This window comes from Dreissena polymorpha, chromosome 12 (assembly GCF_020536995.1).
Source record: "Dreissena polymorpha isolate Duluth1 chromosome 12, UMN_Dpol_1.0, whole genome shotgun sequence".
Classification (NCBI taxonomy): Eukaryota; Metazoa; Mollusca; class Bivalvia; order Myida; family Dreissenidae; genus Dreissena; species Dreissena polymorpha.
In genome coordinates, this window is record NC_068366.1 from 32,725,444 (window position 1) to 32,736,760 (window position 11,317).

The window sequence follows — 11,317 nt, forward strand, 5'->3', positions numbered from 1 at the left end:
ACCAAGTGTCATGAAAAAATGAAAATATATGTGGCCTCTATAGTGTTCACAAGGTAAATGTTGACGCACCATGGACAAAGGGTGATCACAGAGGCTCACCATAAGCATCTACTTTTTCTGACTGATTTCACTTTTTGGAACATTCAATACGGCGCTCCCATTAAACTAGATAAAAGTCTCTGGCCTCACATTCAGTATTTCTACTTCCAAATACTGCAATCATGAACAATATCAAAAGCAGTATTATCCCTATAGTTCTTACCATTCAATGGATATGCTTATTTAAATTGAAGAAAAAAAGCATAATTAGTGGTTTAAGGTAAATAGTTTGTGATATTTCGCCTTGTTCAATGCTACAATTCACTGAATGTTTTGATTCACAACAAATAAATATTATTTATACAACAATAAAGAGCACATATTTAACACTTGAATCCCAGGCATAACAGTTTTGGTAATATCAATACATCCCTTACTATTACACAATACCCCAATTATACTAGCTCTTACAGCAGAAAAAAACAAACATACATATTGAATGGCTTTGAAGATATGATTTATAGATCACTTCTCGTGCAGCCCTTTAACAATTGTATCCAGACTGCCAAATACATCTTGTATTACAACGAAAATGACATGCTGCAACCAACAGGTAGAATATTCTCATATTAATCCTACACCAGTAGATGCCACTTACATTTGTGTCACATAAGAAACTGCAATCCTTGTAAATATTATCTCTACAGACTGATGTATTTAACATAGATTTTAATATTCCCTTAAGTAAGCAGCATATATAAATAATTGGCACTGTAGCCAGTTATATCTTGCACTACCTGCAAAAATAAGGTAGTGCATTGATTTCAACTGCAATTCAATATTTTCAAATCTGATTCATAATCAGATGCTGGGTTTCCTCTTCCAAACAAAAATAACAAAAAATGCATCAAGCTTCAGGCTTTAGCGGTGTTGAATCGGCGTTATTGTTGAGGATCTCGTCCGGTAGCACACACTTCCAGAGTCCATAGGTCTTCCCCACAGTTGTTTGCCACAGTCGCAGCGTTCCGTCCTCACTACCGCTAGCGTACACTTCCCCGTCCGGCGAGAATCGCACACAGTGGATTGGTCCGAAATGTCCTTTAAATGCCTCTGTTGTAAAATATTTGTTCATAGTCATTAGTGTTGAAGTTTTGATTACACATAAAGGAAGGAAAATACCCTACCACACCTTCCCCCACTTTTTTGTTCTTTTTTAGTAAATCAATTAAACACTACATTATTACAGGTACTTAAATTTTGGATTATAAATCTGCGCGTAATGCATGATTAAGTACAGTACTTATATCATGATTGATTTAATTATGTAAGAAGACCCCGTTACATAAGCAGAACAACATTATTATGTTATCATTTAACAAAACAGCGTACCCAGTTCTTCACCGGTCTCGTAGTTGAACTTGTACATGATGAAGTTCTCTCCTCCAGTAATGAAGATAGACTTATCAGGGTGGAGACAGGCAGTGTTGATAGGTGACGGAGATTCATATTCCTTTATCTTCTCAAACCTGCAAGGAGATACTTCAACTGGTTGGTACCCAGTTAGCAGAACAGAAAGTGAACAATTGTATGTGATTACATAAACAAATATAAAGCCCAACGAACTCTTCTGCTTTCAACTATCAGGGCTATAGATAATTTTTTGGGTAATTGGGTTTTCACCCCCTGTTTTGACAACAATAGGGCTTTTGTAAATTCAATAGAGTTTTAGCAAAATGTTTTACCCCCTACTTTTGAGCTTAATTGGGGTTTTCACCCCCGGTTTTTTAACTCAATTGGGTAATTAAGGGAATGGCATTTATAATATAATAAAAATCTACTAAGATAACTATATTATTATGTGCATGTGAAAAATAAATCAACATTTGTAGCAACATTAGTTAGTTTTAATTTACGTTTCATGTTTGTGCATAATGTACATTTCATAACTCCACTTTCCATATCCATCACCAGCCACGGGTGTTTGTTTCACCACTCTTTTAAAGTTTTTTCACTTACACTCCCCATGTGTTTTGATTACATCTATACATAACAAGAGATGTCACAATAGGATGACTTATGCCCCCTATAAACGCTTGATAGAAGTTATGAGCTTTTTTTGAAACCTAAACGCGGACCCTAAGTTCAAGGTCAAGGTCACCGGGATCAAAATTTGTGTGCATATGGAAAGGCCTTGTCCATATACACATGCATGCCAAATATGAAATTGCTATCTGAAGCGACATAGAAGTAAAGATCTGCTCACTTCTCTGCATCCCAGAAGGCAGTAGTGTTGCCGTGGGTGACAATTATGATCTTGCCATCCTGCGACAGGTCCAGACTAGTGGGCACTGATGGGAACTCCAGCTTTCTCACTTCCGAACAGGAATTAACATCCCAGATTCTGCATGTGAAACAAATCAGAAAAGTCTTTGGTAGTAATATAGTGTATGTAAACTTGAAGCTTGAAATATATCTATTAAAACAAAAAATGTATATATGTGTATGTTAAATTTACAAAAGCAGTGTATCATTTTTTATTTACATATGCTATTAAATTAATGGCCTTGTACACGTTCATTTTTTAAAAGAAACACACCGTAATAATTTATGTGTTGTTTTTTTTTACAAAATTATGCAAATAATTCAATGACATACAATTTCTTAAACATTTTTAATATATCTGTTTCATTTTAGATTTGTATAACAAAAACTTTCAAAGTTAATTTTTACATAAGACTCCTACATGTTTTGCAGTCTATGTAATAAATGGTCCGGCTTCAAAGACCCACTCCAAGAAGGCAAACATGTTGTTATATACAATTTATTGTTTTATACACAGTAACTGTAACACTTTGCCTACCGCACAGTCTTGTCATCTGCTGCACTCACAATCTGCCTGCCATCGTGGGTGAACAGGGCATTCTTAATGAACGCGGTATGACCAGAAAACATTCTTGGTTCTGAAACATTTAGTCTTTAGATCAACGTTATGATAACCTTAATCGTAATTATGTGAGTAAGCAATAGGTAGTCTTTGTCATAAATGTAACAGGACATACATTTCACAATTTTTAGTTGACAGTCATTAACTAGAGCTTTGTCACAGACGTGACGTATACCCCCACGTGCCGCATTGACACAGACTATTTTGCATGCTGTCTTCACAAAACAAGAGAATGTCATTTATGGCAATTTTTAAGATTGTTATGCTATTATTATTTACAGCCATTTTGACCTTTGAACTCTTGAATTTTTTCCCATGACACGCCATCCAATGGCTGAACAAAATTAATGTACAGAGTCATTTTAAAATCTCACAATGAATGAAATAATTATGGTCCAGACAAGATCATATATTGCCATTTTTGACCTTTGAACTAAAAGTGTGACCTTGACCTTGGAGATATCTACCTAATTCTTTCGCGCGACACACCGTCTAATGATGGTGAACAAAAGAGCCAAATGATTATGAAATCTCACAATAAACGACATAGTTATAGCCTGGACAAGCTCATTTAAGGCCATTTTTGACCTTTGAACTCAAAGTGTGACCTTGACCTTGGATATATCACGTAATTCTTTCGCTCGACACACTGTCCAATGATGGTGATCAAATGAGCCTAATGATTTTAAAATCTCACAATGAAGTTATGGCCCGGACAAGCTCATTTATGGCCATTTTTGACCTTTAAACTCAAAGTGTGACCTTGACCTTGGAGATATTGACGTAATTCTTTCGCGCGACACACCGTCCAATGATGGTGAACAAATGTGCCAAATGATTTTTAAATATCACAGTTTTGAAGAAAAAAAATACTCACAAACGCTACTCAGAGAGCTTAAGGCTCTAGTATAATAATTCGGTTAGTAAAAATATAGTAAGGTATAGTAGTCTAAGTAGAGGCAATTTTCCCTGATAAGTATGATAGTATAAATGTATCAGAAGATTGAATCATGGCAGACAGAAGTACAATGTACCTGCATCCGTTTTCTCCAAGTCAAATATTCTAAGAATCTTCTCCTGGCTTCCGGTGAGCAGGTAGTCCCCATCATGGGAGAAGTCCACACATTTCACGATGTGCTTGTGCTGAAATGTCTTCAACTCTTCTCCACTCACAGCGCACCACACTTTACTAAACATAGAAAATGGTGAACAACAAATGCTACATGTACAAGTGATACTTCATTAATTTAATTTTTTCTGAATTTCTAAACCGCAGGGCCCTCACACTACTTTGGGGGAAGGGGTCCGCAGCCCTTAGGAGGGGGAATTTTCGCGGCGTTTCCGTTTTTGGGGGATTTTTGTACTTACTCTCTCATTATTTCATTTGTACATGTTTGCACTATATTCATTGCATTTTTCATGATTTAGTATGTTTGAAACGATTAAATTGAAATAGAATTGAGATATAATAATCATGAGACACATCTTTTTATTAAAAAAAAAAAAAAATAATATTTTTTTTTGTTTTTTTTTTAGGGGGAATTTTTCCCCCTAAAAGGGGAAAAAAGTATACTTTTCAGGTGGGGGACTGCCGCCGAAATTCGGCGGCAGATTTGATAGATTGAGGGCCCTGACCGATGACGGCCTAGATAATTGACAACCAGCCTTTTGAATGCAAGGACATTGACAGCCAAGATCATGATGGTGCAAATGACGATGATCATAATTATAAATTACTATTCCAATATCAACCACACTAATTGATATTTGTGTCATTTAATTATCAGATTGATGATTATCTTGTTAAACAACTGGGCAGTCAAGGATTGGACCGTCCTGATCAGCATTAATTTTGTCAGATAATAACGATGCACAAAAATGGACCATCCATATGCCCTCTGAAAATTCTGCCAGCAATGAGCGTTTTAATGAAAAAGAACGTGTATGAAGATGCTTTCACTATTTTTACACTGTGGAAAACTTTCAGAGCCGGAAACAAACATAGACAAACCAACAAATTTGTTCTCATTTTTTTACCGGACAATAAGTCTTGTTAATTAGACCAACAGGTCTGATGTTACAAATTTTATAGGACATGTCCGTTTGGCCGGCCATGTTTGGCCTAAACTGTATGGGGTAAAAAATTATTATTATTGTAGATAATGTCACCTAATAACAGACTTTTATTTATTTTTTAAGTGCATGTATTTCAAATGAGTACTTTGTCTATGTTGTGTTTACAGACTGATGTGAATGGTGAATGCATTCTATCTAAAATGTATGTCTATAAGTACATGAGTGCCATGACAGGTTTACAGACTGTTGAATGCAGCAAATTCAAATGTATGGCAAAAAAGGCAGGAGTGCTTAGCAGCTATCAAAAGGTGATGCCTAGTAGACTGGTGTCCTTAGTGAATACAGTATATGGCCCTCCAACGAGTCCTAGAATGGGGGTGGGGGTATAATACCATAAATTTAAATAAGAGTCCTTAATTTATTAATTAATTGTTGTTGTTGTTGTTTTTAACTGGAACAATATTCAATTGTGTGTATTTTTGTTTTTTAATTATAATAGCTTTTCTTTATGGCAAGATTATGTGTAAGGAATAAACAGTCAATATCCTTTACGCTGTGAAATCTGCAGCCCCAGTGGCAGCCTTGGTTGCGTCTCTGTTCAGAGCTGCCCCCCAAACTGCGCCCTTGTGACCTTCAAACGTCCCAATCCAGTCTCCTGTATCACCTTGTCGTAACATTGGCTTTCCATCTGAAGTGTATTGAGCCTATTTTATCAATTTGAATTAATTTAAATGCAGGATAATATCCAATAGTTGCAATAATTCAATTATCTGCTTTATAAACAAAGGGTTGCTGAGAGTTGCTATGCGCCGTCTATTGTCCTTGTGTGCAAAATTTTATCAATGATGCAAGGGCTAAGGAACACTGAAGCTGCAAAAACGTATCAACATTTACTTGTCTGAACTACAAACCCATGCGTGCGGTAGTACCATTAAAGCACAAACTAATTGCTTTTTATTTACTTTGTTTTTTCTTTTGTATATGCTATATCCACCATATTAGAAAACTGTTGCAATATTGCAGACTTAAAGTGTCGCTATGGGCTGGTTGGCAGTATACAAGCTTTTACTCATCGTTATGCATGAGGCCTAAAAAAAAAAATCGTTTGTTTCCACTGACATGGCCAAAAAAATTAGGGTAGGTAGGTAGGCAAATAATTTTATTTTTAAAAATATTTTTTTTTTTAAGAAATTGTCGTACATGGTGCATTTTCTTCTCATGTTTTGTGTATAACTGTATGTACAATAAATTTGATGATGTCTGTAATGCTTTATGACTATATTTAAATGCTTTTATGAAATAAAAACTTGCTGTTCATTAATATTGAATGTGTTGCTTTCCTTAATTCCGAGTTTAATGTTGACTTCTGGCAACAGCTTAAATATACCATTTTATGACCAATAAAAGGCATAACTATAACAAGTCACAGAGAGCTTGACCCTCAGTGTCTATAGGGATTCAGTGTTGTTATACTTTCTGGTCCTTTGGGTTCATGCAGTGTATTCTATATTATTTATTATATATTAAATACCTCAAAAGCAGTGCTACGGGAACGCCAGTGGTGTTGCATTTAACATTATCACCATGGAAAGACCCAATCAAACCGGATGTGCTTTTATATTTCTTGGATGCAGTTAATGTTCCCAAAGGACCACATTTTCAGATTATATTATGTACTGGTGGCGTGGGGTCTATCTACCCATGAATTTCAGGAACAGAACAGAAAATTTATTACGACTTGTATTATATACATACAATTACACACCCACAAATCAATAAACAATCACAAAATCAAATCACACCAAGCACAGAAAAGCAGAAATTTAATGATATAAAGAGAGGCTAAACAATTATTTAGACGGGCTATTCACAAACAAATCAAAATTATATACCTGAAGAAAAAAAATCCTCTAAAAAAACAATAAAGTCCAGCCCTCTGAAAAAATCGAGCAGGGTTCCCCATGGGACCATGCCAGCATAGTTCAACCCCCCATCCCTTCACCCAACTTTATCCCAAGTCATACAAAGTTTTAATATTTTATAAATAAGTGGGTGGGGTAATACGAAACTACTGCACCATATAAATAAACACATACCGATTCTAACATGATATATACCTGTTTAAAATATATTTAATAATAAAGATGCAGTATTACTGTAAAATTGACACGTTTGCAACTGCTTTAATGTAGGCCTACCTTCGATCTCAAAACTTTCAGCCGATTTTGACATGTCCGTCTTACACTTCACTGTGTAAGTGACAGTTTTGTCTCGAGAGTGATGTTCCTGGAATAAATCGTCCATCTGCTTTGAGTGAGAAACATTTTTTATTAGTTTTTGCTCCTCCAGATGTTTGCATTTGAAAAATGTTATCGCAAGAACTGACGATGCTGCCTTCGACGTGCTAGCGCTGGGCGCCGCCATCTTGTTTATGTTGAAAGTTTAATGTACGGCGCCGATAACGTTGAACGCTTATTGAGCGCGCCGAAAGATACGCGGTCCGATTATTTTCGAATTTTGGGCTCAAAAAAGATTAGGACCGGCGGCAAAAAAATAGGTAGGGTCGGGCCACCGGAAACAAACAACTTTTTTTGTTACGCCTGATGTAGCCCAAGTTGATAATTTCAATATAATGATGTAAACAAAAATAGTGTGTTGAAAGATTATTGTTTTTTTCAATTGCATGTAAAAGGATAATGTCAATAGGGTTTTATTCAGGTAAATTTAATGTGTTTTTGAGGTTTATTCATTGCTCTCCTTAATTTGTTACAAAAAACATCTGATTAGGGATGCGCACTGATCATCTGTGGAGAACTACTGTTGTGTTTATGAAGGTGTGCATATGGATTCACAGAGCCAACAAAGTAAAATTATCAAATGCTCTGGGAGTCCGTTTATATGGACTCCATATCCGAATGAGTCTATCCAGAATACTATAATCTTACTAGTAAGTAATCGGAAAGCATTTGTAATGCAGTCAATTTACCTTTACACGCGCTAATTAGGAAATATCCAAAAGGGGTTACGTCACTGAACGATAAAAAGACAACAGGTCGTGTGTGTCCGCTGCACGTGAGCGGAGTCTGTTTCAAGCTTGACATTCTTACTTCTTTTTTTACCGGAAATGCATATATCACACTAGACACATCAATGAGATTGAATTCAACAAAGGATTATTAATCTCCATTAGAGTTGTCGTTCCATGCTCTCACACACAATCTTTGCCATCACAAGAAAATCTTCCCAGATCTGGAAGATAATTTAAAGGGATCTTTTCACGGTTTGGTAAATTGACAAAATTGAAAAAAGTTGTTTCAGATTCGCAAATTTTCGTTTTAGTTATGATATTTGTGAGGAAACAGTATTACTGAACATTTACCATAGTCCAATATAGCCATTATATGTATCTTTTGACGATTTGAAAACCTAAAAATTATAAAGCGTTGCAACGCGAAACGATTGAATAATTTGGAGAGTTCTGTTGTTGTCGTTTAAATTTACGAAACTACGAAGATTGCTTATATAAGGTATAAAATACTTATTCTGTGTATACTCGGCGGAATAGCCGATAGGGCTAATGCGTTTTTACTTCAGACTAACTCCAGGACTTCGGGGGTCACTGGTTCGAGCCCTGGTACCGGCTACTTTTTTTCCTTGTTTTAATTTTATTCTTGATTTTTTTACTGGAGCTTTTAAGATCCAATGTTTACATTTATAAATATAAAGCATTTAATGACAAACTTCAAAATATGCCGAAATCTGTGAAAAGGCCCTTTTAATATGAAAAGTAGTATCATTTTCTTTTATATTTTGAAAATAGTGTATAAGCTTATGTTCATAATGAAAAATTTCCTATATTAAAAAACTAAAAGTAAAGATCTGTCAATAAAAATGGTTATTAAAAGATCTTTGGAAAACACAACATCGGCAAAATTATTGTTACACTAGGCTCGGCTATCATCACGTGGTTGTTTAAAACGGCAGGGATTTGAAATAGCTATGTTGGTTTCAGTATAATCTCTGCGCCGTGATAAAAATATTTACATATGTCGAAGAAACCAACACCATATACATCAGATCGACACAAATAAACATAGTAAATCTCATGATGTATTTGCAATAGATAAATCTCGTTACCAAGATATAAATCTCACTATCATAACGAGATCCAGTATTTATTAAAGTGACTATTTGATCAACAATTATGAATGGCGCAAAAGCAAAAAAACAACTACAAACACAAAGGAATACAAATGAGGTCACCGTCTTGAAAAGTATAGCATTTGTCATTTTAACGGTAATAAGGCCCAAAACGTGCATTTTGCATAACATTATTGAAAACAATAGATGTGTATTATAACAATATCAAACAGAAATAAAAGAGTATATATGTTCCAATGTAGTTACTATTGTACCACTCGATGGTCGCATGTAAACCAGAGCAACATGATTATGCCTTTGTCTCATCCTAATCTAGCAGTGATGCTTCTACCGGAATCCCCAACACCTCCTATGGTTGCAGTATATAAAGTATGTAAATATATCAACTTTATAATCTTAACTCTATGCAACATGTTATAAACGTGAACACGTGTGTTCATCCAATGTAGCGTATGACATGTAACCCAGCCAGAAAAATCCCCGATCACCATGAGGATCGAACCCGGGACCTCCCGGTTCCAAATCAGGCAGAAACTCTACCGCGTCGCTATAAAAGCTAGCTCATATAGCAAGGCAGTATAAGTTCTCCTTATAACGAATCCTAATACAGACATAATATCATTTCTAGGAAATGACGTTCTCTTCAAACGTCATTCCAGATATGTGACGCATTGTAGTCCATTGTCCCCGCCGCTTTGGTAATTTGGAAGGGAATACCTTTGATTTTTAGGAATAAACGGGTTCTCTTTGCCACCGTGTGCATGACATATATGAGAACATGTTACATTTTTAAAAGTCGTGTAAAATTGTTTTAAACAAACTATAAACAAATTGTATAATTGATTATTTTTTTGCCAGTTTATAATAAATATAATATTTAAATTATTTACGTATAGGTCATGTTATTATGGCTCATTGGGTCATTGTCGACCTGAAATGGCCCAAAAGTCACCCGGGGTTGACTAGAAGCCGATTCATGTTTCATTTTTTATCAAACGGCACCGCATCAAGGTATCTAATATAGACATATATTTTTTTAGACATTTAGCTCTACTTTCGTTTTTGTAATACTTTTACACAAATTACGTCGCATATGAATGACCAAATCATGTTGTTTTTTTTGGAAAAGTAAAATTGTTGCCGATGGTGACTTTATGCTGATTTCGAGGGTGACTAGAATCGGCTTGAAGTCACCCCGGGTGACAAGAATCGGCTTCATGTCACCCCTGGGTGACTACAATCGGTTTCATGTCATGTTACAATGCTATGACGTTAAATTTTATTTACACTTAAATGTATTATGAATATTGCTGGGCCAAGTGTGAGGTTGAGCGCTCTATAACCAGGTTTAAACCCCCAATGTTTTGCATTGACCGTTCCAAGGCGGTGACCCCAGCTTTATTCATATTTTGTGTTTATGTTGGTTTGTATTGTGCTGTATTGTGCTGTTTTGTACTGTTTGGGCAATCGGTCACTTGCCTTAAATAAAGGACCAACTAATTGTTTTTAATGAAAATTCAATACTGCTCCAGCAGCTGGAGTTTCACTTCTTTATATTGAAGTCACCCTAGGGTGACAAAAATCAATCATCTTCAAATTATCCCCGGATGACTTGTGGGCCATATCAGTATAAAGAAGTGAAACTCCAGCTGCTGGAGCAGTATTGAATTCTCATTATAAACAATTAGTTGGTCCTTTATTTAAGTCAAGTGACCGATTGCCTAAACAGTACAAATCAGCACAATACAAACCAACATAAACACAAAATATGAATAAAGCTGGTGTCACCGCCTTGGAACGGTCAATGCAAAGCATTGGGGGTTTAAACCGGATATAGAGCGCTCAACCTCACACTTGGCCAAGCAATATTCATAATTCATTTAAGTGTAAATAAAATTTAACGTCATAGCATTGTAACTCAAATTAAACAATAATAAAAGGGAATTAAAACGCATTCAATTTAATTACAATTTAATTACTCAATGGTATTGAAGATACCAGAGCAACAGAGTTACAACTTTTTGACGAACGATCAAATGAAACTACAAACAAATGTCAACTACATTCCTCCTTTATAGAAAAAGATTTAAGAATATA

General features: G+C 35.5%; 1 protein-coding gene across 1 annotated transcript; it reads right to left on the reverse strand.

Annotated features, from left to right (window-relative positions):
- Positions 1 to 534: 534 nt before the first annotated feature.
- LOC127854148 (serine-threonine kinase receptor-associated protein-like) lies at positions 535 to 8,206 on the reverse strand. Its single transcript, XM_052389150.1, has 7 exons — positions 8,046 to 8,206; positions 5,612 to 5,747; positions 4,018 to 4,172; positions 2,900 to 2,999; positions 2,303 to 2,440; positions 1,429 to 1,565; positions 535 to 1,149 (listed from the first exon to the last, which is right to left on the reverse strand). The coding sequence occupies exons 1-7, from the start codon at positions 8,158 to 8,160 to the stop codon at positions 947 to 949; spliced, it is 984 nt and encodes a 327-aa protein (XP_052245110.1). The 5' UTR covers positions 8,161 to 8,206; the 3' UTR covers positions 535 to 946.
- Between the last annotated feature and the right edge of the window lie 3,111 nt (positions 8,207 to 11,317).

Coding starts and splice junctions, on each gene's coding strand:
- LOC127854148 (XM_052389150.1), bottom strand. CDS start 8,160: ATGTCAAGCTTGAAACAGACTCCGCTCACGTGCAGCGGACACACACGA. Junction 5,748..8,045: donor CCTAATTAGCGCGTGTAAAG/GTAAATTGACTG, acceptor AATACACTTCAG/ATGGAAAGCCAATGTTACGA. Junction 4,173..5,611: donor GGGGCTGCAGATTTCACAGC/GTAAAGGATATT, acceptor TTCTATGTTTAG/TAAAGTGTGGTGCGCTGTGA.